Here is a 26,572-nt window from a genome sequence, read left to right as displayed (position 1 = left end):
AGAGACCAGACAGCATTGACCTGACCTGACCACATTAAGGAGATAAATACAGGTGATGAGTGACAGCAAGTGCTGGGTGGGACGCACAGGGTAGGCATGTTGGCCATCCCCCTCCTAAAGAGTCACACTGCCCATTAATAGATAAAGGGCTCTGCAAAGATGAGCCAGGGACCGCTCCCATTTGTTTAACCTCCCATTTGTTGACTTGGGCATTCACAGAACTAGTTAGTGTTCTATAGAACATACCTTGGGAAGCACGGCCTTACATTGAGCCAAGCTCCTGATGGAGTGTCCGCAGAATCCTCCAAGAAACACTCTAATTGTCAATCCCAAGTCACAAAGTGGTTTTAGGGACTGGGTAGCAACATGACCAAATGAGTCCTCAGAGACTTGAAGGGTTAATAAGATAACTATAGTGACCTCCTACTGCTGCAGGTGGAGAGTTTTACTGGCACCATATCAGTATGCCATCTGGGTCACTTAACTCAGAGAGACATTGTTGTTTAGCAGTAAATATTCCAGCTCTTCCACCACCAACTGGTGTTCTTGGGCAAGTTACTTACCCTCTCTGCGCCTGTCTTCTCATATATAAAACATGGATGATCAGCCTCTGCATCGCAGGGATGTGAGCTGGCATGTGCAGAACTGTTAGAAGAGTTCCTGCCACAGATTAAGCCTGATGCAGGTGGTTGCTGCTATTATTACTCCATGACTTCATTTCAAGAACTAACCAAGGTCCTGTCAATTGTTTTAAAGGGAAAAAGTGGACCAGAAAGCAGACGAAGAAGCATACGAAGCAGAAATTCAGACTGAAATTAGCGAATTGCTGGAAGAACACTCGGAAGAGTACGAGCAGAAGATGGAAGAATACCGAACCGGGTATCAGCAGTGGAAAGCCTGGAAGAAAGCCCAGGTTCGCACATGGGGCCTCAGCCCTGAACTGGGCTGACCTGGGGGAGGAAGGGTCTGGAGGGCACCCCAAGAGACAGAAGGAGGGAAACTGGGTAAGCCAGACTGGAGTTCCCTGCTGGCTCTGCTCTGTCTCTCTCCTTGCCCCCTTGCCAGGGAACCACAAAAGAATGAGTGAATGAACTGGCTAATGAATGCACTTGTTTAAAAAGCTGCAGAGCTAGCTGAAACCAGAGAGCCAGGGTTTTCCAACTGTGTGTTCTTGGGCAAGTTACTCTTGCTATCACTGTTAGCTCTCTGTTACCACGCTGTGGCTATCTGAGTGAACAAACAAGTCATAACAGTACTGGCTCATGTATGTATCAGGTATGTTACATACATCATCCCATTGAATGGAGGGCATTGATGCTTTGGGGTCTCTCTCAGAAAACTACATAACTTTGTGCACATGAGCTGCAAACTTAAATTCAAGGGTAATAAGTAATAGATGAAGGGGACATGCAGTGCCAGTCCTGTTCACAGCCTTACATTTAAAAAAAAAATTTTTTTTTATTGATTTCAAAGAGGGAGAGAGAGATAGAAACACCAATGATGAGAGAGAATCATTGACAGGCTGCCTCCTGCACAGCCTACACCAGGGAGGGAGCCTGAAACTTATAGCAGATTTCCCTACTGGGAATAGAACTATGACCTCCCAGTTGATAGGTCCACGCTCAACCAATGAGCCTCGCCAGCCGGGCCACAGCCTCTCTTTAATTTTAAAATGTGTCCTTGGCCTTGAGACTCTATGTTAATAATCATTTAAATAGCTAACTTTCTTAAGCTCTTTCTAGGGGCCAAGTGCTGTGATGAGTGCTTTACAGTTATTAATTATCCCATTTCATCAGCCCTGACAGAGTTTCTCATGATTGTCCCCATTTTGTAGAAGAGAAAACCGAGGCACAGAGAGGCCAAGTAGCCTGTAACCTGCCTGAGCACACACGGTTATCTGAGGGGGAGCTGGTGTGCATCCAAGTCTATCTGATTCTGAAGGCCATGTTCCTCAACGAAATCCCAAAAATTTCCGTCTGACCTAAGGTTGCCTCTCACCCAACAGAGGGCCAAAAAAAAGAAGAAGAAACAAGCAGCTGAAGAACACCATGATGAGGAGGCAGAGGAGCCACCTCCTGGGGAGGGTCCCGTGAAACCCATCCCCCCAGAGCCCATCCAGCAGGCAGTTCTGGAGCAGGAGGTGAGGGAGAGAGCAGCCCGGAGCAGGAGGAGGCCCGGCGAGCCCATGCTGGTCCCAGAGCTGAGCCTGGCTGGGAACGTGACACCCAACGACCAGTGTCCCAGGTGAGGTTGACAGGAGACCCACAAACACCCGTGAACATGCACACGCATACACCCATTGTGGAGTGTGCATCTCCTGTACACCCCCTGACTGACATTATGCAATCAGGAGAATCGTTAACTCTGCAGACATATATGTGATTTAATCACATGAAATTGCCCATATTTGTTCATAGTTTGGTGACTCCCTATGGTTCACCTCCCTAGTTAATGCATCCCTCCTGGCTTCCCAGGAGCCCAGTACATGAATCTCCCTCTAGAGGGCACTCTTTACAGTTGCTGCCTGCATGAGCCTTTATCTATAACTTCACTGTGTGTTTTCTGTCCACCGTAGCACCCCTCTCCTGGGCACAGACACCCAGGTCTACCCTCAGCCCTTGATTTCAGCCACTCCGGAGGCCAGCTTTGCCCTTTGCTGAACTTGCAGAGCCTCCCTGTGTCAGGCATCTGAAGCTTACCCTTTCCTTAACAAGCTTGAGTTGCCATTGACTTAACCAACAATCGGAGTTTTGGGTGGGCATCTTTGTACATACACATAGTAAATTAATTGCCACTCTTATTGGTTTTTATATATTTTTTAACTTCCTGGCTTTAAGAATAATACACTTCCCAAGGGTTCCTTTTTTGGAGATTCAAATGACCTTTAAAAATAGGGGACATTTCTCAATCCCCTGCATGCAGAGAGCCGTCATTCACTATTAGAGAGTGTTAAGAAACAAGCAAACTAAAACAAAACAAACAAGCAAACAAAACCAGCTTGAATCTCAGAGAAGCCAAGGTGGCCTAATTGCTACGATATGCTGTTATACACTGTGTGGCCAGATTATTATGATCTCTGAACACATAATAATCTGGCCACTCAGTGTATATTCTATATAATAAAAGGCTAATATGCAAATTGTCCCCTCAACCAGGAGTTCCACCAGTACGCAGGCTGGCCAACCACCCATGTCCCGTCCCCCAGTCAGGCTGGCCAGACCCTACCCATGCATGAATTTATGCATCGGGCCTCTAATACACACACACACACACACACACACACACACACACACACATATACACACACACACACATGGAGTGGCCAGATTATTATGTTAATAATAATTATAGAGGTCATAATAATCTGGCTACTCAGTATATTTTTAGGATAAAATGTCCCAACCAAATATAAATCACTGCTGCCCCTTATGGTTTGAATTCTCTCCATTTAGGAATTGATGTGTCTGTTCACTTAAAGCTGTGGGGCAGAAATGTAAGGCTTGCTTGAAAACATTAAGGAAACTGTTGTACAGGGATGCTTGGACTCAGTTCTTAAATCCCGATGGCCTTTCCGGCCTCCTCCTCCCTATCACAATCTTTATTATAGAAGCTCAGTGAGGCCTATGATTATTATGATCTCTGAACGCATAATAATCTGTCCACTCAGTGTATGTTCTATATAATAAAAGGCTAATATGCAAATTGACCTTTGGGTTCAGTGAGAGCTAATGTGACTGGCAGTGACGCCTCCAGCATATCTTGTCCTGTTCAGTGTCCATCTGCCACGCTCTCCAGTTATCTTCATCCAATGAACGCCAGCCTCACCTGCCAACGGTCTCCCTTTGCAGGGCGGAGGTCTTACGAAGGGAAGACGTCAAGAGGCGCTCGGTGTATTTAAAGGTGATCTTCAATGACAAGGAGGTGTCCAGGACCGAAGGGCGACCACTCGGGGCAGACTTCCGAGTTCACTTTGGACAGATTTTTAGTTTGCAAATAGTCAACTGGCCAGAGAGTTTAACACTGCAGGTACGCTTTGTAATGATAGTATTGTCTTAGGAATATCTTGGTCATCGCAGGAGCAAGGCGGTTGGAAGTCACCGATTGGCTATGCCAGGCTCTTGATAGGTTCTCAAGGGTCAGCCTCCTGGACATGTCTCTGTGTAAGGTTTGGCAGAAGGAGGTCTCTTACCCCAACTAACCTCCTCAAAATGTGGACAGAGTAATGCTGGCCACACTGCTCAAGGGTGTTCTTTGAGAAAACAGAGGCGTGGAGGGAGGGTGGAGGAAGGGAGAACCTCGGCCTCGTTCATCAGAGGAGTGCCTCAGACTCCCCCTCTACCAGGACCCTGGCATAATGTACCAGAGAAATCAGTTATGCTGTAGTCACAGGTGGTTAGGAGGGAGGTTGGGAGAGGAGTTACAGGTGTTAGGACCCCCCCCCCACAAAATAAATCTCCCTCCTAATTTAAATCCCCCCATCAGTAGTATGTTTATTTCTGTCTGTTGTAGTTTCCTAGGGCTCCCATACTAAGCAATGCAAATGTGGTGGCTTAGAATGGCTGATGTTTACTCTCAATCCTGGAAGCCCTGAAGTCTGACACCCAGGGTCTGCAAGGCCATGCTCCCTCCAGGAGCTCCAGGAGAGGGGGGTTGGGTGGGGAGGGAGGTCTTTCCTGGCCCCTTCCAGCTTCTGGTGGCTCTGGGAGGTCCTCAGATTATGATGGCCTAAGTCCAGTCTCGGCCTCTGTCTTCACATGACCTTCTCTGTAGCTCTATGTGTTCTTTTATCTCTTACAGAGATACTCGTGTTGGCCTTAGGGTGTACCCTGATCTCAGCTCTATTTTTTAGATATATTTTTATTGATTTCAGAGAGAAAGGGAGAGGAAGAGAGAGAAACATCAATGATGAAAGAGAATCGCCGATTGGCTGCCTCCTGCACACTCCATACTGAGGATGGAGCCCACAACTGGGTCATAAACCCTGACCAGGAATCGAACCATCACCTCCTGGTTCATAGGTTGATGCTCAACCTATGCCAGCTGGGCTCAGCTGTATTGTTAATTTTTTGAGGAATTGCCATACTGGTTTCCATAGAGGCTGCACTGATTTACATTCCTAGCCACAGTGCACCAGGGTTCCCTTTTCTCCACATGCCCATCATCATGTACGTGTTGATTTATTGATGATGGCCATTCTGACAGGTGTGAGGTGTATCTCATTGTGGTTTTCATTTGCATTTCTCTGATGGTTAGTGACATGGACCAACCATCTTTTCATGTCAGTTGGCCATCTGTATGTCCTCTTTGGAAAAAATGTCTACCCAGGTGCTTTTTTTTAATTGGATTATTTTTTTTTTGGGGGGGGGGGAGTTTTGATGTTAAGGTGTATGAATTTCTTATATATTTTGGATATCAACCCCATAAAAGATATAACATTTGTGAGTAGCATCCCGTACAGCAGGTGACCTGTTGCTGTTTTTATGCAGCTGTTCCTCTTTCTTGGTTTCAGGTGTATGAGACGGTGGGGCACAGTGGCACCACCTTGCTGGCAGAAGTGTTTCTGCCTATTCCTGAAACCACCGTTGTCACTGGAAGGGCTCCCATCGAGGAAGTGGAGTTCAGCAGTAACCAGCATGTGGCCCTGGACCATGAGGGAGTTGGAAGTGGTATGGACTGCGGACTGTCCTCAGGGGCTCACAGTTCCACTGTCAGATGTGAACATATCTTTCTTTTTCTTTCTTTTTTCCTGATCAATCTAATAATTTTAAAATTGCTATCAGAAATTCAAATTGAAAAAATAATTACATAAAACTTTTTGCAAAGTTATTTTTGATATGCTACTGGTAGCCAGTATATTCACAGAGCTCTGCATGTATAAAGCAGTTTGGCAGAGTGAATTAAGGGCAGTTAGAATACCTTTGATACCTTAATTCTCCTAGGAATCTCTCCTAAGAAAATAATTTTAAATGGGAACAAAGTTTTGTGCATTAAAAAAAGAAGAAGAAGAACATTCTGGTATTCTTTGAAAGCTGTAAGGTTTAAAATAACTTACATGCCTATAATATTATATAGAGATTATTAATTAATATTCTCTCTCATCTTTTCCTGCCTTCTGGTTAGATAAATGATGGGCCATTTCACTCTTTCCATTGTGTTTCTTACACTTGATGTCTTTTTCTTTCACTGGTACATTCCATGTAATTTCTTTATATCTGTTTTCTGAGTCATGAATTCACACTGGCAGTGCCTAATCAATGCAACTCATTGCATTTATTATTTCAATTCTTGTAGTATTTTTTACCTCTAGATATTCTATCTAGTTTTTTTCTAATAAGTCTGGCTAGGTTTGATAATTTTTGTCTTTTTTTTCAGACTCGGTCATTTTTTTATTCATTTGCTACTTTATTTTTTAAACATATTAAAATATTATTAATATACTATATCTGATCATTCTAATACTTACCTCCTTATTGGTCTGATTCTGTTGCCATTTGTTAAAGATGGTTTTTTTAAAAATGTATTTTTATTGATTTCAGAAAGGGAGAGGGAGAGAGAGACAGAAACATCAATGATGAGAGAGAATCATTGATTGACTGCCTCCTGCATGCCCCCCACTGGAGATCAAGCCTGCAACCCAGGCATGTGCCCCTGACCGGAATCAAACCTGGGACCCTTCGTCCACAATCTGACATTCTATCCACTGAGCCAAACCGGCTAGGGCTCAAGGTGTTTTTTTATTGTGAAGTCACAGCTTGAGATCTGTAAGAACTCCGAGGCCCAAACTCACTCACTGAAACATACGGTGCATTGCATTGAACTTATTGTCCATCTCTCCTACTCAAATATAAACGGCCTGATATCCGGAATTCTTATCAGTTTGGTTTCTTTACTGTTGTAAAGTAGCACCTAGCCCGAGGTAGGAGCTCAAATAAGTGTCTTCTGAGTGGGTGAGTGAGTGAATGAATGTCTTCCCAATAACCCTTGGAAGGAGATGCCATTCTTATCTTGTTTTATACATGAAGAGGTTAAGTCATTTGTCTGCGGTCACACAGCTGCTGAGTGTCAGAACCAGAAAGTGCATGCAGATGGCTCCGCTCTGGATGCATCATTCATTACAATGTTTGCACTTTGTTGTCAGAGACAGAGCCACTCAGCGATTCTGAGCGTCGTCGCCTGTCCCCTGAAGAAGTTGAATTATGTGTTCCACCCCTGCTACCCCGCTCACTCCTTCCACTGTCTACTGCCTGCTTTCTCACCAGGACTGGGCTCACTCCCTTGTTCTAAACAACACCCAGTCTGATGTGGTGTTTCCCTAGGCGTGCCCTTGTCGTTTGAAGCTGACGGCAGTAATCAGCTGATCCTGATGACCTCGGGGAAAGTGTCCCACAGTGTGTCCTGGGCCATTGGGGAGAATGGGATACCTTTAATCCCTCCACTGTCACAGCAGAACACAGGATTCAGGAGGTAACGTGTGCCTGGTTTATCTATCTATCTGTCACTGGACATTTAGATTGTTCCATACTTTGGCTATCTATATATATAAAAACCTAATATGCTAAGTGTCTCCTCAAGAGTTCAAGTGACTGGGAATTCTGTCACTCACTATGACATGCACTGACCACCAGGGGACAGTGCAGAACAAAGGAAGGCTCTAGCTGGCAGCTGATAGCTAGCAGCTGGCAGCAGGAGAAGGGAGGTGATGGCCAACAGCCGGCAACCACTAGGGACCCTCCCTACCCGTGCACTAATTTCATGCACTGGGCCTCTTGTTTTAAATAATGACAATGGGGAATGCAGGTACCTCTTAGGGGTAGTGATTTCTTTTTCTTCAGCTATATATCCAGAAATGGGATTGCTGGATCACATGGTAGTTCTACTTTTAATTTCCTGAGGTCCTTCCATACTGTTTCCCACGGTGGCTGCACCAGTTTACATTCCCATCAATGTTTCTTCTCTTGTTGATTAGTCATCCTAATAGATGTGAGGTGATATACCACTGTGGTTTTGATTTGCTTTTCCCTGATAATTAGTGATGGTGAGTACTTTTTCATGAACCTGCCAGCCATTTGAATATCTACTTTGGGAAAATGTCTATTTAGTTTCTTTGTCCATTTTTTTTTATTATTTGGTTTTTTTTTTGCTACTTAGTTGTTTGAGTTTCTTATATGTTTTGGATACTAACCCCTTATCAGATGTGTGTTTGCAAATATTTCCTCCCACCATTCATACTTATTTACTGCTTTATACCATATTTAATGATAATCTTCAAGTAAAGAAAAGTGGCAGAAGTCTGTTCTTATTATTAGACAGACTTCCTGTGGTGCAGCATAGCAGCGTCCTATGCCGTGCATCCTGGGATTTTGTGGTCCTGATGCAAACTGCTCTGTGGTGAAGTCCACCTCATGGAATGAACTTTTTTTCCTAGCATTTTGAAAAGAGCAGATGCCATCTCATCTATCGGCACCTCAGGACTGACGGACATGAAAAAGTTGGCCATGTGGGCAGCAGAGTCCAAGCTGGATCCGAACGACCCCAGCAATGCCCCTCTGATGCAGCTGATCTCGGTAAAGTGGCCGCAGAGCTGTGCACCACACTGTGCCTGGACTTGGTGTGAGAGGAATAGACAGGGCTCGGCCCTTCTCACACACGGGCTCTCATGGCATGTTCTCTGCGGTAGTGCTTAAGAGCGTGAATGCTGAGAGAATGGCAGATTTAAATTCCAGCTCTGGCCCGGCCGGTGTGACTCAGTGGTTGAGCATCAACCTATAAAGAAGGAGGTCACAGTTTGATTCCAGGTCAGGGCACATGCCCAGCTTGTGGGCTCAATCCCCAGGAAGGAGTGTGCAGGAAGAGGTCAATCCATGATTCTCTCTCATCATTGATGTTTCTCTCCCCCTCTCTTTTCCTCTCTGAAATCAATAAAATTTATTAAAAGATAAATAAACTCCAGCTCTGCATCCACGTGGCTGTGCAATCCTGGCTGCACTCCCGTGTCTGAGCCCTGAGATGCCCTCATGGTGCTGTGATGTAAGAATCAATGAGCTGCCTCGTATCAATATTTCGCTGGGCATGCGGTCAATATTAGCTGCTGTCGATACTCTGACCTCAAACCTCTGTAAAACCCCCAAAGAAAGTTTTGATTTCACCCTTAGTTCCTTGCTCAAGGTCACACAGCTAGTGAGGAATCAGATCCAAGTTCATCTGTTTTCAGAGCTTGTGCCCTTCCCATCTCACCTTGATGGACTGACGAGCCATTTTTTTAAAATGGTGGTTTTGTTTGTATTCTTGTGTGAAGATTAATTTGATTATTATTTAGGTTTCATTTAGGTATTTATGGGATAAGCTGCTTGTATCTGTCATAAAATTCAGAATTCTTCAGTGAATTTATAAAGAAAACGGGTCATGCCGAAGCCGGTTTGGCTCAGTGGTAGAGCATCGGTCTGCGGACTGAAGGGTCCCAGGTTCGATTCCGGGCAAGGGCATGTATATTGGTTGCAGGCACATTCCCGGTAGGGTGTGTGTAAGAGGCAGCTGGTCGATGTTTCTCTCTCATCGACGCTTCTGGCTCTCTATCTCTCTCCCTTCCTCTCTGTAAAAAATCAATAAAATATATATTTTTTTTAAAGAAAAAAAAGAAAGAAAATGTTTTTTTTAAAAAAAAAAAAAGAAAGAAAGAAAGAAAGAAAGAAAATGGGTCATTAGTACTTAAATGATTTTCTTGGTATCAGATATAAATGTTTTTACTCGCAAGATCTTAATTCTCACAAAAACATCATAAGCGAGTAGATGATCCAGAAAGTGACGATAGCAACATATCCTATGATTATGTTTATGAGTATAGTTGATAAGTAGGGTAACTATAACTAAGATGAAAATGTTCATTTCTCTCCTGATATTTCTAAGTCCGAAAGCAAGCTTGTGACTTCTGTCTTTATAAACTCTCCTTGCAGCGTGACACTTTTAGTGTGGATATGAGAAGTGTTGAAAAAACAGGTCCTATTACCTAAAAGATAGTCTAGTCCATGTAAACTTTTCAAATCACGGCTCAATTACGATCTTTCAGTCAGAAGCAATATAGGACACGTGTCACCTCCATTTTCCCTTTATACCTATTTGCCTTCAGAAACACAAACACGGGGGCGTGTTCCTGACTGGTCTCTTCAAGAACCAGTATTTGCACGGCAGGGTCACCTCCCCATCACAAAGCCCAGCACAACCCCCTCGCCTGGCTCTCCTGGCCCAGAGGAGGTCACAGCTGGCAGAGGCCAAGCAGAGGGGCTTGGGGACAGCTGAGCATCATCAGCCCACACTTGCTCAGCCTGCAGAGGTGTGGAAGCCAGCTTTCTTTCTTTCTTTTATTTTTTTTAATATATTTTATCGACTTTTTACAGAGAGGAAGGGAGAGGGATAGCAATCTAGAAACATTGATGAGAGAGAAACATCGACCAGCTGCCTCCTACATGTCCCCCACTGGGGATTGAGCCCACAAGTTGGACATGTGCCCTTTTCCGGAATCAAACCTAGACCCTTCAGTCCACAGACTGACGCTCTATCTACTGAGCCAAACCGGTTTAGGCAGGAAGCCAGCTTTCTGAGCCGCTGTACAGACACACCGGAGGCTGGCGCCCAGACCCATCCCTGGCTCACTCTCCCCAATGATCCAGGTTCAGGGACAGGAGGGCCTGGCCCTGGGGCTAAGCAAAAGTGATCAGCTGCCTCTGCGCTTGTATCTACACATGGGCATAAGACTAGGAAAAAGTTGCAAAATAAATTTAAAATATGAGTAGGGTAAAGGGGGCCAAATATATGGTGATGCCAAGACTAGACTGTGGTTGGTGAGCACATAAGGCAGTATAATACAAATAATGAATTATAGAATTGTACACTTCAAACCTACATAATGTTATTGACCAATGGCATCCCAATACATTTAATTAAAAATATGTAGATATTTAAAGCACATATATATGACTTTAAATAGACTATGCATATGAGAAACCTTAATTGCAGTTGGTACCTAGTAATACAATAATTTATAAACTTCTCATGTTCAGTCTGTATATTTTCATAACACCTATTAGGGATCGTACATACCAAAAATGCACCTTATCATTTCCATTTCTTTGGCAAAGTATTGGTGGTACTTTTTATAGCTACTAAGTGATTTAATAGCATCTTCCTGATTACCATCACATGTTGATGTGCTTTTTGTTTCAGTGAAAGACAGGACATACCCGGTCTCACTGTCTATACCAGTTAGGCTCCCATCCCAAACACTCAGTGCTGGCTCTCCTCACTGGAACCCACCCGGTGTCTGGAATTCTGCATTCTCTCTTCTTCGCAGGTGGCCACCAGTGGCAAATCCTACGTCCCCGAGTTCTTCCGCCTGGAACAGCTGCAGCGGGAGTTTGACTTCGTTTCAGATGAGGAGCTGAATAGAGCCAAACGATTCAGGCTCCTGTGTCTCCGGAGCCAAGAGGTGCCAGAATTCCGAAACTACAAGCCAATCCCAGCATATGACCGAGAAATCATGGACAAGGTATTTCAGGTAAGAAATAGCGGTAATAAGATATCGCTGTGCTGCTTGGCAAACCTTTCTCCATGAGTCTTGTTGTTGATATGTTCTCAGCAGCAATACTGGTTTCTCTTCTGCAGCACTTGAAATAGCCTTTCCATTATTTATTTTTCTTGAACCCAATGTTTAAAGTAACTCTTATCTCAATACAGTGAGTGACATAACGAAGAAAATTAGAATTGTAGGGTTGAGGAATATCTTACATGTTAATGTGGCAAATTATCTTGCCTTAGGAGTTCAAGGCCATTTTAAAAAAATATTTTATTGATTTTTTTTTTTTACAGAGAGGAAGGGAGAGGGACAGAGAGATAGAAACATCGATGAGAGAGAAACATTGACCAGCTGACTCATTCACACCCCCTACTGGGGATGTGCCCACAACCAAGACATATGCCCTTGATCAGAATCAAACCTGGGACCTTTCAGTCCACAGGCCGACTCTCTATCCACTGAGCCAAACCATTTCGGCTCAAGGCCATTTTAATCCAACCAGTTAAGCGCAATACCCAGTGGTGAGCACCGTGGGGAAACAGATGGGTAGGAGTAGAGCAGCTTTGGGCTGGGAGGGGCACAAAGGAAGTGGGGAGCAGGGCTAGCATCCTGGGCAAGGGTGGCAGGATGCACAGAGTAGGGGTTTGGGGTAGTGGGTAGCGGGAGCCATCTGAGGCCATGAGGGCCGGACCTTTGAGGACTCACAGGTCACTGGCCTGTGTAGATGGGGCAGGCCAATGAATCCAGTCAGGGGCAGTTGTATTTGATGAGGTAAATGGACAGCCATTAGAAACTGGTACCAGTAGGACTTTTCATTCAAAAGCTGTTCTGGGAGAATATTTTCAGTCACTTGGTTCTTATCTGCAGTGTCTGGACTTGTGATTGTGATAAAAACCCAACTTGAACCCAACTTGATTGCTCAGTGGTTAAGCATTGACCCATGAACCTGGAGGTCATGGTTTGATTCCTAGTCAGGGCACAGTGTGGGGCATACAGGACAGCCAATCTAGGATTCTCTCTCATCATTGATGTTTCTATCTCTCTCTCCCTCTCCATTCCTCTCTGAAATCAATAAAAATATATTAAAAGAAAAAACAACTTGAACTAGCTCAGGCTTCATGGGGAGTTTACTGAAAGGTGAAATCCCAAATGGGGCTAAATGTGTAAAGCTGTGTGAACGGCAGGAGGTTATCTGTGCCTTGGTGATGCCTGGATACAGGATCTGAATGCCACCAGGGCCCCTCCCCGTCCTGCCTGGGCTCCCCTTGCTGTGGTGGCTTCACTTCCTCCCATTGTGGATGGACTCTCTCTGCCTGACCACATGGGCCCCTTCACTCAAGTTCACACCTACCAAGTTCAGCCCAAAAGGAGAGGTGTGTCCCCTTGCCCCAAGTCTAAAAACCTTGGGACCAGCTTGAAATCCACAGCATGGGGCAGAGGCCCTGAGTGTGCAGTGTGACCGAGAGAGGACTGGAGGAGGCATGGCTGCTCCTGGGCCCACGTGGAATTTCATTAGTAGAAAAGAAAATGCAGTGGCCTCAGCTGACAGTACCCACTTTAAATTGGAGACCAAGTCAGCTGCACGTTGATGCTAACTGCTGCTTTGTAATGCTTTGCCTAAATTAGAAAAAGGCAAATAGTAAGCAGAGGGCCCTGTCTGGTGTTTCTAAATGATGAGAGCATTGGCCTTCACCCCTAAGGGTTTGATTCCTGGGGCCTGGATGGCAAGTTCAATCACAGCAGCCAATCGATGTGTCTCTCATATTGATGTTCCTTCCTTTTTCTCTTTGTGCCTCATCCTCAATCTCTTAAAAAAAAAAAAAAAAAAAAAAAAAAAAAAAGAAAAAGGAAAAGATATCCTCAGGTGAGGATTAAGAGCAACAACAAAAAAATACTAAGCAGAGGCTTTGGCTTTGGCAAAGTTGCTGGGTGAGCTTAGTGCCTTGAACCGCAGCCACTGTTCCTGTGTGGCCTCTATTTCTCCCCTCAGGAACATTTCAGATTATAATCACAGGGTGCTCTTCTGTTTCCAAGGCATCAACCCACTGTCTCCGAATACTGGCTCCCACATCAAAGGCTAATTCTGAGCCAAACGTTCAGAGGAAGGCAGAAGAAACAATTAGAACCGTCTTTTAGGAACATGAACCACACGTGATAAATTCTCTAATCTCAGGAGGGCATGAGAAAGAACTAATCGTTTAAAATCATAAGATTGGCAGAAACTGGTTTGACTCAGTGGATAGAGCATCGGCCTATGGACTGAAAGGTCCCAGGTTCGATTCCAGTCAAGGGTATGTACCTTGGTTGGGGGCACATCCCAAGTAGGGGTTGTGCAGGAGGCAGCTGATCAATGTTTCTCTCTCATCAATGTTTCTAACTTTCTATCCCGCTCCCTTCATCTCTGTGAAAAATCAATAAAATCATAAGATTATTTCTTTTTAATTTTTAGGACTATGAGAAGCGGTTACGAGACAGGAATGTCATCGAGACCAAGGACCACATAGATAGCCACCGGGCTGTAGTAGCCAAGTACCTCCAGCAGGTAAGGAATCACTGTGAACGGCCTTACAGGGAAATGGCTAGCTCCCTGAGGTGGGAGGGAGGACGTCCCCTTCTTTTCAATGTCTATGTGGTGCTTAACCCCTGAACGCTGATTGTCTTGTAGTCACAGATATGAAACTGATTAATAGCTCTCTTCATGTTGTGAACATATGAAAACATTAGGATGTATCTCAGCTTGTTGTCTGTGATTCTCTTAAGTGGGGCAGGATGACAAAGAACAGTATTTGACAGTATTTGAATGTTTGCATCATACTATCTTTGCAATAAAATGGAAGGTTTATAAATGACATACTTTCCCCCTAGCTGGTTTAGCTCAGTGGATAAAGAATCAGCCTGAAGACTGAAGGATCTCAAATTCGATTCCAGTCAAGGGCACATGCCTGGGTTATGGGCTTGATCCCCGGTGGGGAGCGTGCAGGAGGCAACCAATCAATGATTCTCTCTCATCACTGATGTTTCTTTCTCTCTCTTCCTCTCCCTTCCTCTCAGAAATCAATAAAAATATATTTAAAATAAATAACTAAGTAATTGAATGAAGGAATGAATGAATGAATGAATAACATACTTTCTGCCCTAGGCATTAGAAACTTGAAGTATCTTTGTGTTCTCTCTCTCTCTCTCTCTCTCTCTCTCTCTCTCTCTCTCTCTCTCTCACTTTTCCTTTCTTCAATAAATTTAACGTATAAGAAAGGTTACTGTGACTACCATACATTTTTCCCATTCAATTGCTCTGCCTTATAGCTCATGCATAAAACAACAACAACAACAGTTTACAACATTTAAGAGGTCCTTCATTTAAAGGAGCATTAGGAAATAAACCAGTCTGAACAGGGGAGGACCTCAAGAATCACATCAGAATTACATGTGCTCCCAGACAGGGTCTGGTTTTTGTTGGTTCCTCCGTTCAGCACGCTTTCACCCCCGTGAACCAGACTTCTCCAGGTCCTGGGAATCAGGCGGGGAGCAGAGCAGAGGCCTTAGGAGCTTGACTGTGAGCAAAGCGGGTGGTGTGCAGTGGGAACTTATGCTGCGGAGAAAGTGAGGGTGCTGGGTTGTGCTGACATTGGGGTGAAGACTCAGAGAAGTCTCAGAAGGACCCGTGAAGGTCTTCGAATGAGAACATTTTAAATAAAACTGCTTTCTTTCCCCAGGTTAGGGAGTCTGTGTTAAATCGTTTCCTAGTTGCAAAACACCATTTTCTTCTTACGGATTTGGTAGTTGAAGAAGAAGTTCCCAATATCAGGTAAAAGCAAACTTTTGTTCCTCCTAAAAATTATTTTTGTTGCTTTGTATTAAAAATTTCATGTAGATCTAAGATGCTTGTCATTGTTTAGTGTGTATTTGGGCCAAGAATAATGCTAGAAATGGATAAAGCTTAATTAATGCCTTACGATTGCAATAGGTGAGGGGTCTCTGTTAGTGACACATCCTCTCTATCACAGGCCCCGGAACCCTATCTTCCTTCCCACTGCTGCCACATCAGCTTCACCAGTCTTTGCCTTTATCTTTAAATATGTTTTTATTGATTTTTAGAGATCAAGGGAGGGAGAAGGAAGGAGAGAGAGAGAGAGAGAGAGAGAGAGAGAGAGAGAGAGAGAGAGAGAGAGAGAGAGAGAGAAGAAAGAACCTAGATGAGTTGCCTCCCTTAAGCACCCCCACCTGGAACCAACGGGAATCAAACTGGTGACCTTTCGGTGCATGGAATGATGCTCAACCAATTGAGCCACACCAGCCAGGCCGAGCCTTTGCCATTGCAGTCCAAGTCTGGAGCATTTCCCTCCTGCACACACTCCTCCCAATGCCAGCTTCCCTGACTCTCCCATCACGGGGCAGTGGGGTAGCTGAGAACCAGCCACAGAGGTCTGGGAGGCCAGGAGGCAGGGAGGCTGGGAGGTCTGGTCCCAGCACTGCAGCTGGAGGAGAGAGCTGCTGTGTTTGGTGAGTCAAGGACAGCGGGAAATGGGTGTTTACACAGGAGCTGGACATTGACTGTAGACGTCTGATTGTCTTACTGTCATTTAAAAAAAATATTTCAAATTGTCTCAACTTGGGGTGGATGCACAAAAGATGGAAGATAACTTTCTCCACTGGTGGTCTTGGGCAGTCCATTAACCCCGCGACCCTTCCTGGGACTGAATCTCTTGGCCTCCTAAAAGGGTTATTTCTTGTGTGTGTGTTTCCTCTCCAACGCCAAGGTGGGAAGGAGACAAAACCTTGTGCTGTCCATGGCCGCCCCTGACATTGACCTTGCCTCCTTCCACGCACAGAAGAGAGGCCGTGGCCACATCGATCCATGCAAACCCATTATTCTCTGTGCTCCAGGCCCACAGCCTCGTCATTGCATGTTTTATTCAGTCGTGAAAATTACACTTAGACTAGATGGTGATTTTTTTTTCATGCTGTTTTTCCGTTTCTTTTTCTTTTTTATCTGCTTTACTTTCTGCATTAAGTTCTGAAGGCTCAGGGTATGTTCTTTCTTCTTTTCATTTTGATTTGTTCTTGGCTTTAAACTAAGATGTTTCTGTATGTTGTGGTGCCAGCCACCAAGATGCACCCTTGCTGACTGCCATGGAGACCCTGGGAAGCGCCTTCTAGGGGAAGGAGGCAGTATTCACAGAGGCGGGAAGGGGTCCCGTTAGGGCCCCTGGCACAGGGATCCCTCTCAGGGCCCAGGGGTGGGTTAGGTCGGTTCTGGGAGAGCAAACGCTGAAGAAGATGGGCTGTCATTTGTGACCACAGGTGGGCCTAGAGTAAGGTGACCAGACGTCCCGCTTTTGGCGGGACAGTCCCGATTTTTAACAATTTGTCCCTTGGCGTTTTAATAAAGGCCCGATTTTGACTTTTTTAAAACACCTCAGGACGCGGGACAAATTGTTAAAAATTGGGACGTCTGGTCACCTTAGCCTAGAGGGCACTGTGCAAAGGGAACTAAGCCAGACAGAAAGAAAAATACCAAATTATTTCACTTACAGGTGGAATCAAAAAAAGGGCTGGGGTGTAAGAGAATTGGGTGTAGGAGATGTTATTTCAGGGTACAAACTAGTATAACTAGTAGCTAAGTAAGTCCTGGCTATCTAATGCCTGCATAGTGATTATAGATGACAGTACTGTTATAAACCTCAAAGTCGCTAAGAGACTAGATCTTAATTGTTCTCGCCACACACACAAAAAAAAAGACATGACAATTACGTGACGTGATAGAGATGTCAGCTGATGTCATAGTGGGAATCATACTTAAATATAGGAACCCGTCAGCCCAACAGGTGGTACGCCTTACACTTACACTTACACAAAACACATCCAATCGCATCTCCGTAAAAATAAATTTAGAATAATGAAAAGTGCATAATGGCACACACACACACAGAGATGGGAGAACATGTACAAGAATGTCCCTCTTCTCACATTTTGTTTTGTGGAGGAGAGCGAGCCTTCAGAGTCGTACATCGTGTTAACCTGGGATGGATGGGCTTGTTCTTGTTTTACGTGAGTTAATAAACAATAGATGTAAATGTTCAAAAGGAAGAAGGTGGCTGTGAGTGACCCCAGGGGAACCCCAGCTCCCTGTCCCTAGCGAGGAGCTTTGCCAAATCCTGTCACCGCTCAGAGCCTCCGGATTCTTCATATGGAAAATGGGGTAAACGTTATGCCTGTGAGGATTAGAAATATTCTGTGTAAGGTGCCTAGCACTGTGCCTGCCTCACGAAGGCGCTGATGAAGGGTGGCTGTTCCGTGGGACAGACCCTGGGAAGGATGGAACAGCAGTTCCAGAGCCCGCAGCTGGCATGGGCCTCTGGGGCAGAGGGCCCCAGCCCTGCCCAGAGAGAGCAGAGAAGCAGGAGAGTGGGTGTTGCAGCCAGAGGCCATATCCTCACGGCCTTTGTTCTGTGCCATCTGGTGTCGTCAGCCATGTCAGCTACCAGATACAGAGCCACAGCTGGGCTTCTGTTTAGTCTCTGGGCCCCAACTTAATGATTGGTTCCAGGCCCTTTCTCCCATGAGTCACTGAGCATGTTGCTTTCATCTTCCAGGAGGTGTTTGTGTGACATCATCTCAGGGAGAGGGAGGGAGGTGTGAGATCCTTGAGCTACCTCTGGCATCTCCCTTCTGTGGGAGCCCCTACCACGTCCCGCATGGTTCAGGGTTCCTGTTCAGGGTTCGAGTTCTGGAAAAGGCCGCACACAAAATGAAGAGACTAGAAAAGAATTAATTTGGGGAAATGGGGGGCCATGCAGGAGTCTACCTCTAAGGGGAGAACTACCACCGCTCTGCCTTTCGTATCCCTTTTATTAAGGTTATGAGATACACCCATATCCTTTAGGCAAGAAATTCCAGTAATAGACAATCAGCAAGAATTTACATATGATTAGCAGGTGGAGGCTGCTTTAATTAACAGTGAGTGATTAGCTCCGACCATTCAGAGCAATTAAGGTTGACCAGCCTTCCGGATTCCCTTTTCACATTTCTCTATTAGTGGCAGTGATCGGTTTCAGACACCCTTCCTCCTCCAGCAGAGTCACTGGCGCCATACCTACTGTCATCACCCCACACCTAGCACTTTCCCTCAGAGTCCTGGTGCTCTGCAGGCACCTCCTTATCTAATCCTCTCAACAACTCGGGAGCTAGCGTGGAACCCCATTTTACAGACTACAAAACAGAGGCTTAAAACGGTGAAGTCATTTGCTCAAGGTCAAAGAGCCAGTGGAGCCCGGATTCATACCCAGTCTTGTCTAACGCCAGAGAGAGAGGTTTCCCAGGAAGTGCCTGGAAGGGCAGTAAACTCAGCTGCCAGGAAGATGGGGCATCAAGAAAGGGCTCAGGGGGCTCAGGAGCAGGAGGCCTTTCTAGCAGATGTGCCTAAAGGGGAGACCCTGCCTTGAGGAGAAAGGCAGGGGGAGGTGCCCCTGTGCAGGGACCAGGGGCAGGCAAAGGCAGAGGGTAGGAGAGAAGGGGATGGTTTGAGAGGCTGCAGGATAAGCAAGAAGGAAAACAAGTCAGGAAACTCAGGGAGGGCCAGAATACTCTTTCTTCCTCTGATCAGTAACAGCTACAATAAATGTTAATAATCCATACAGTAGGATCGCTCTCATCTAAGGAGAATTTCCTGATGACTTCCAAAATATTTAGAAAGACAGTTTTCTGGGGCCTTGGGGAAGAGCTTGAGTTGTCTGGTGACTTTCCAGATCTTTCTTTTCCTTGGAGTACTAATTCCGTTCTGTAATCATTAGCATTTTGGGCCTAAGCCTTTTCAAGCTGGCAGAACAAAAGCGACCCCTGAGGCCAAGGAGAAAAGGTCGGAAGAAAGTGACAGCCCAAAACCTGTCCAATGGAGACATCAAGCTGCTTGTGAACATCATCCGGGCCTATGACATTCCTGTGAGGAGACCAACCACAAGGTGAGAGCCCTCAGGCAGCCCTGGATGGACCGCGTGGGGTCCTGGCCTCGCCCATCACTTCTCTATAGCACGCGTGCTCCTGTTTTTAACATAGTGTTATTCTGTGGGGGCCAAAATCAGTAGGTGCAAGTAATAGAACCAACTTGGTCAATTTAGGCTAAAGAAGGGATTATGGGACAGTCTCACAGAACTCCAGGACAAGAGGTGCGGCTGAACTAAGGGTAGACTGTGAAGATTACGATGGTTCTTCTGAAGCCCCATCATCTCCCTTGCTTGCTTCCCTTTTTGGGTTTGCTTCCTTCTTTGCCATGTGAAGGAAGTGGTCCAGCCAGCCAGGGTACCACCCACCAAGCATCAGCTTCTTATGGGAGAAGAAGGGAAAGGTACCTAGGTGAGCTCTCTGGAGATGAGTTTCATTTCTTTAAGAATATCAGCTCTTGCCCAGCTGGTGTGGCCCAGTCGTTGAACATCAACCTATGAACCAGAAGGTCTTGTTTTGATTCCCAGTCAGGGCACATGCCCAGCTGCAGGCCTGATCCCCAGTGGGGCATACACAAGAGGGGGCTAATCAATGATTCTCTCTCATCCTTGATGCTTGTATCTGTCTCTCTCCCTCTCCCTTCCTCTCTGAAATCAATAAAAAAATAAAAAAAAAAAAATATATATATATATATATATATATATATATATATATATATATATATATGAATAGCAGCAGCTCTTTAAAAGAGAAAGACAACAAGATCCATGGTTCCTAACTCAAACTAGGAACCCCTGACCCCACCTCTTTGCCAAGAGAAGTGTTTACTTAGGATTTGTAGTTCAAGGTTCCTGGAGAAGGCAGGTTCAAAGAAAATAGAGTAGGAGAGGAATTAGATGTACACAAAGAAGGCTGGTGAGGAAGTTTTGGATGCTGCTACCTAAGAGGGGTTGAGGTTCATTTGTGGGAAAAGGGCAAGTTCTCCCTCAGGCACCCCCTCGCAGAGGAGAGAGAAGAGGGCTCTGTCCTCTGTCCATAGCTATCCAGGTGGGTCTAGGGATAGAAGCTGGGGAGTCTGTAGTGATCACCGGGTGACGGGGATGACCAGAACCTTCCAAAAGGGTCAGCAGGCTTAGAGAGAATGTCTGTTATCAGAGCCATACATCTTTGGAATAACCATCTGTTCTGTATAGAACTAGTCTTTCCCTGTCATTTATTTTTTTCATATATTTTCCCTTCTAGCAAATTCCAGCAGCCATCAAGGTCTTCAAGGACTTTCAGGGAAAGGCACACTGCTTCCCCAACCACACACAGCCCGACCCACAGTGCCGACTCCCCCCTCGGCCAGGTGAGATGCCCCGGTGCCGGGTCTCTGCTTAGAATCTCACCCCTTATGTGTTTAAGAATTGCCTGGAAACTTCTTGGCCTGTTTACTCTTTATTTTATTTTATTTTATTTTATTTTTTTTGGGGGGAGGGGGGTGTATACTATTTAGCAAACATATTCCACCTCCACAAAGAGCAAAAAATTCAACTAACTACATGAACTCTTACAATTTGCTTTTGATTTTAAGGTTTTAGTACGTCCTTTTGTAGAAGTCTCTTTTCAACGAACCATTTGCCATACCACGACTGCCGAAGGACCAAACCCCAGCTGGAATGAAGAACTTGAACTTCCATTTAGGTAAGCACGTGGTACTCTTTAAAGCATTAGAGGATGTTTTGAAGAGATGGGAAGGAAACAGAGGCTCAGAGGGAAATGGCTAAGGTGAAAGTTTGTGCAGCTAATGAGCTGAAATAAGAATGGAAAGTCCTGACCCCAAGCCCCTTGGTTTCCCTCATGTGCCACAACTGACTTCCATCAAGAATAAAGTGGGGCCCTGGCCAGTTTGCTCAGTGGTTAGAGAGTCAGCCTGTAAAGCAAAGAAGGGTCAGGGATTTAATTACTAGTCAAGGTCACATACCGAGGTTGTGGGTTCCCCAGCCCTAGGAGGGGTACCTACAGAAGGCAACCAATCGACGTGTCTCTCTCTCTCTCTCTTTCTCCTCCCTCCTCCCTCCCTTCCACTCTCTCTAGAAATCAATGGAACAGATATCCTTGGGTGAGGATGTTAAAAAAGAATAAAGAGGGAAAATGTCCAACTTGTGAGACTCAGGTTCACTGCAGAATGCCACTCTCCTGGCTCTGCCTACATATCGCCCAAGCCTCCCCTCCCCTTCACCCACGACCCCTGCACTGCTTCTCCTTTCTTCTTGTCTCCCCAACTCTGGAAGCTTTAAGTAAATTTGAAATTCTCCCATTTTTAGAAATTATGCTTTTCTCGTACCAGAAATACATAGGTATTTACAAAAGAAGGAAATCTTACCCTTTGCAACACCATGGATGGACCTGGAGAGCATTGTGCTAAGAGAAATAAGCCAGTCAGAGACAGACAAATTCCATTTGATTTCAGTCCTATGTGGAATCTAATAGACAAAATGAACTAACAAAGAAAAGAGAAACATACTCATAGATACAGAGAACAGACTGACAGCTAGAGGAGAGGGGGTGAGGTTGGGGGGAAGCTGAGTGAAAAAGGTGAAGACATTAAGCAAAAAACAAACAACAAAACAAAACATATACAGACAACAGTATGGTAATAGCCAACAGACAGAGGGTTTGGTGACCTTTCTGTGTGGCTGTGTACGGGCAACATGTGATGGTGTCCACCCTGTGCAGACAAACCCTGTAACTGAAAGCACAGCTCCTCGTCCTCACAGCGGCGCTCATGTTTGAGCACTTTTTAAATGTTGACGTTTGCGTGCTCATCATTTCTATTCTTCCCGTTCCCCTGTCCCGGGTCACGTGTACCCACCTGCAGGGCCCCCAATGGGGACTACAGCACGACTAGCCTGCAGTCCGTGAAAGACGACGTGTTCATTAACATTTTTGATGAAGTGCTGTTCGATGTCTTAGAGGTGAGTTTGCCGTTCCAGGAAGATGTCCACACTCATCCTCACACCCTCCATCCACCACAGAAGACCCGAGCCCATTGTCCATCCTGCTTGTGTTTTGAACGTCTGAAGCTTGACATTAGACCTGGGGAAAGAGAGAAAGGGCGCCAGCTTTCCTATTGTCCATTGTGTCCCAGGAATTGTACCGGGTGCTCTTCACACATCTTTCCTTATTTAACTCTAAAATAATGCTGTGGCATAGGCTGTTCAATCTCCCATTGATTAGTGAGGAAAGTGAGGTTCAGGCTTCCTTTGGGCCCTAAAACCATTAAGCATCTGAGCCAGAATGGGACTTAGGTCAGTCTGACCGAAGCCCACATCCGTTCGGTCCAAATCCTGCTGCAGAATTCACCCAGTGAGCATCTGGAGTTCTTAACTGATCATTTCCCTCCTTTAGGATGACCGGGAAAGAGGAAGTGGAATCCACACACGCATTGAGAGACACTGGCTGGGATGTGTGAAAATTCCATTTAGCACAATATATTGCCAAGCGAGGGTAAGCATCTGGCATTGGCACGCCATAGGAATGGGGAACTGCTCTACCTGTTTTCTGGTTAAACTTTCTCTGAGACAGCCTGTGTGCCATGCCCCCTGGGGAACGTAAAAAAGTGTCTGGAGGAGGTGGAACAAGGTGGAAACTTGTAAAAATGACAAAGTGGAATGGACAGATGCCAGGAAGTAACTTGAAGAAATCAGTCAGGCCAAAACCAGTTTGTCTCAGTGGATAGAGCATTGGTCTGTGGACTGAATGGTCCCAGGTTCAATTCTGGTCAAGGGCATGTACATTGATTGCGGGCACATCCCCGGTAGGGGGTGTGCAGGAGGCAGCTGGTCTATGTTTCTCTCTCATTGATGTTTCTAGCTCTCTATCCCTCTCTCTCTTCCTCTCTGTAAAAAGTCAATAAAATATATATATTTTTAAAAAGAGGAAGAAATCAGTCAGCACACCGGACAGCCCACTGACTCAAGTGCATCTCATTAATGTTTCTAGAGTCCTTGCCATTTCAAACAACAAGGATGACTAGTAGCGATTCGCTCAACTAAGATATCCTTCTTCAGAGTTTAGCAATTTTTCGAAACCGGTTCGTTAGGTTAACAACTCTTCCATGACCTATTGCCTCCAGTCTGGGCCAGTTAAAGACTCTGAAGTGGCTGTAACGCCCCAGCCCTGAGTCCTTGGCAACAAGAGGCATTGAGCCACGAGACGGTGGCCAATCTCACACAGCTAAGGAAGGAGGCTTTAATTCCCCAGGCGACTGGGTAGCAGAGCAGTACTGCCTGGGCCACAGAGTCCAGCAGGGCCAAGACCAAGCCTCAACCCTGAGAGGCCCGGGTTGGTTGCATCTCATAGGTCATTTGGAAGTGCAGTCCTCCCCAGAAAAAGGGACAGTCTACCGGTGACGCGGCCGTGACATGCTTGCCAAAAGAATTCACATGTCCTTCTTCAAATATATTTTAAATGACAAAGAAACATTTTAAGCTCATCATTTTGCAACCAAAATTGCCCATGTGATTGGCCACTGCTGAATTTCACACTGGGAAGAGCACTCAGAAGAGCATATGCTAACTCCTTCTGGATGGATGAATCTCCTTGGCTATACCCAGGTAATGTCCCTTCCCCCCGGAAGGCATGTCCACTTCTAATTTAAGAAGACCCTTCCCTATTGCTCAGAGACACAAATGCCACTGAAGAGTGAAACCAAAATTTGAATTCTACCGGTATGTCTTCACATTCCAGCCCTGAACTGGTTTGTAGCACTAGATAGTCTAATAAATATACTGTCGCTTTGACTCAGCAAGAGGTAAAAGCCCTGCCCTTCTGAATCTCTGCGTGGTTAGATCATGCCATGAAAGTGGCTTGTAATCCATTCAACCCACATTTGCTGGGTATCTGCTGTGTACACAGAACCCCGCTTTCTATCAGAGAAGGGTGAGACATGGGGAGCGGATGACGGATTCTGTTCGCCAAGAATAATCATCGGTAGGGACATCGTAAACATGCACACACCTATAAAGTCGGACAGAATGTGCCCGTGTGGCAGATGAAGAAAACAAACCATGTGTGAGGCTGGTGGAGATGATAGAATAGTTCACGAAGGCGATCACATGAAATCGTTACGGTTTTACATGGTGGAGATGGGAGGCTGGGGCACCTGGAAACGGGGGGTGGCTCCTAACCAGCACCTCCTGAGCAGCGCACCACCCACCAGGCGTTCCTGTCGGTGTTGTACATCATTAACGGTGCCTGCAGACGAGGTACTGCTACCCTCGCCCTTTTACAAATGTGCGTGTTGAGACGCAGAGTATAATTCAGGATGTGAGCCCAGGACTCCTCGTGTTCGTATCAACATGCATAACTAGTCCACACTCAGCTGGACCAAGAAAAGGTGAAAAATGAAGCCCTTTTTCTTTTTCTTTTTTCTTTTTCTTTTTTTTTTTCTTTTTAATATTTACTTATTTATTTATTTATTTGGTTAACCTTCACCTAAGGACATTGTTTTCCACTAAGAGAGAGAAACACATCCATGTGAGAAAGACACATCCATCGATTGGTTGCTTCCCAGGGGTAGGAAATGAACCTGCAACCCAGGTACATGCCCTTGACTGGGAATCGAACCTAAATTCAGGCCTAAACTCTACACTGAGCCACACCAGCCAGGGCTAGTAAGTGTACTTGTCAATAAATTTGGCAATACTGTGCCACTAATAAAAATTAAATATTTTTATATTTATTGATTGAGTGTAAGAAAGGGCACATCATAGTCTTGATAACAGGTTCAGAAAAGTTATCTAGCTGGAAGAAAGTATTAACTAGCTTGCTATTAAAAAAAGGGAGCCCTTTCTGGGAGTGCTTAGGGAAACCAGCTGCTAGAGCATCAGCCTGCGGAGGGACGGGTCGGAGGTTTGATTCTGGTCAAGGGCACATACCTTGGTTGCAGGCCTTCCCCAACCTGGGCCCTGGTGGTACAACAGATCAGTGTTTCTCTCTGTCTTTCCCTCTCTCTTCCACTCTCCCTAAAAATCCATGGGAAATATCCTCAGGTGAGGATTAAAAAGAGAGAAAGGCTGGCTGGAAAGATGGGCAACCCCAAATGCCAGTCTGGGCGGTCCTTGCTGAATTCATCAGACAAATGACCAGCATGTTAACCAAACCATTTTCTGCACAGATCGACGGCACGTTTAAAATAGACATCCCCCCTGTCCTCCTGGGCTACAGCAAGGAGCGGAGCGTGCTGGCCGAGCGGGGCTTTGAGCCTGTGCGCAGCCTCAGCGAGGGCTCCTACATCACCCTGTTCGTCACCATCGAGCCTCAGCTGGTGCCCGGGGAGTCGGTGAGAGAAAAGGTAAGTCTGGCCACATGTCGGTCATGTCTGACGTGAGCAGCACAGGAGAGATGCTCGCTGGGCCATGCTGGGGTGAACTGGGACCTCGGGGCACAAGCAGAGGTTTCCCTTCTCCAGGTCCACTGTGTGGGTCTGCATTTCCACCCGGCCAGCAATTAGGTCCATCAACGATGGCAGCTTTTAGGCAGAGCAAGACATATAAACATGCTCCCCTCTCAGAATTTTCTCAGTGGGAGGGAGACGAAACAGGACTCTTCCTCTGGACGTGTTTTGGCAAGCACACCGACACACATCTGCATGACCTCGCATCCCTGGCTGTGCTGTGCACTGAGTCGATGTATAGGATTCTAAGGCCAGGTGACCTTCAGGGCTGACCTCCATTCATTCCAGGGCATCTGGAGAGAAATAGATATGTGCACAGGCACTCTCATTTTGCACAACTCTAGAAAAAAAAGAGCTTCCAGAACTTTTATTTGTTAGCAGCTGTTTCCCACCCTTCTTAGCGGGGGGTGGGGGTGGAGAAGAGGGGGAGCGGGTACTATGTTCATGTAGCGGCCTTGAGGCATGCCACCTCATTGGATTGGGGAGAAGATATTGACCGTGACCTCTTATCATTGTGAACTAACAGTAATAAGCACCACACAAGCAGGGCCTGCGTTTCTCCTCTGTCCAGAGCACTAAGTCAGGCATTTGACTTAGGCTTTCCCCTTTGATAGTCCCGCGGTCTTGTG

General features: G+C 45.7%; 1 protein-coding gene across 7 annotated transcripts in view; it reads left to right on the top strand.

Annotated features, from left to right (window-relative positions):
• The window catches only part of CC2D2A (coiled-coil and C2 domain containing 2A), an 80,853-nt gene that overhangs the window by 33,314 nt on the left and 20,967 nt on the right, over positions 1-26,572 (top strand). For 5 of the 7 annotated variants that reach the window (XM_045574022.1, XM_045574003.1, XM_036420204.2 and 2 more), the window contains 16 exons: positions 757-913; positions 2,006-2,244; positions 3,849-4,026; positions 5,510-5,666; positions 7,317-7,464; positions 8,426-8,564; positions 11,345-11,548; positions 14,016-14,108; positions 15,280-15,371; positions 16,579-16,593; positions 19,357-19,524; positions 20,747-20,852; positions 21,078-21,187; positions 22,365-22,461; positions 22,895-22,993; positions 25,665-25,841. In XM_045574022.1, the coding sequence (XP_045429978.1) occupies positions 757-913; positions 2,006-2,244; positions 3,849-4,026; positions 5,510-5,666; positions 7,317-7,464; positions 8,426-8,564; positions 11,345-11,548; positions 14,016-14,108; positions 15,280-15,371; positions 16,579-16,593; positions 19,357-19,524; positions 20,747-20,852; positions 21,078-21,187; positions 22,365-22,461; positions 22,895-22,993; positions 25,665-25,841 (2,179 nt within the window). The remainder of the gene's footprint in view (positions 1-756; positions 914-2,005; positions 2,245-3,848; positions 4,027-5,509; positions 5,667-7,316; positions 7,465-8,425; positions 8,565-11,344; positions 11,549-14,015; positions 14,109-15,279; positions 15,372-16,578; positions 16,594-19,356; positions 19,525-20,746; positions 20,853-21,077; positions 21,188-22,364; positions 22,462-22,894; positions 22,994-25,664; positions 25,842-26,572) is intronic. The other 2 variants (XM_045574009.1, XM_036420210.2) reach the window with 1 other exon arrangement.

The sequence above is a fragment of the Pipistrellus kuhlii genome, unplaced genomic scaffold, assembly GCF_014108245.1.
Source record: "Pipistrellus kuhlii isolate mPipKuh1 unplaced genomic scaffold, mPipKuh1.p scaffold_m20_p_1, whole genome shotgun sequence".
Taxonomy (NCBI): Eukaryota; Metazoa; Chordata; class Mammalia; order Chiroptera; family Vespertilionidae; genus Pipistrellus; species Pipistrellus kuhlii.
The sequence above is the reverse complement of the archived record's forward strand: the minus strand, read 5'-3'. Positions and strand labels throughout refer to the sequence as shown.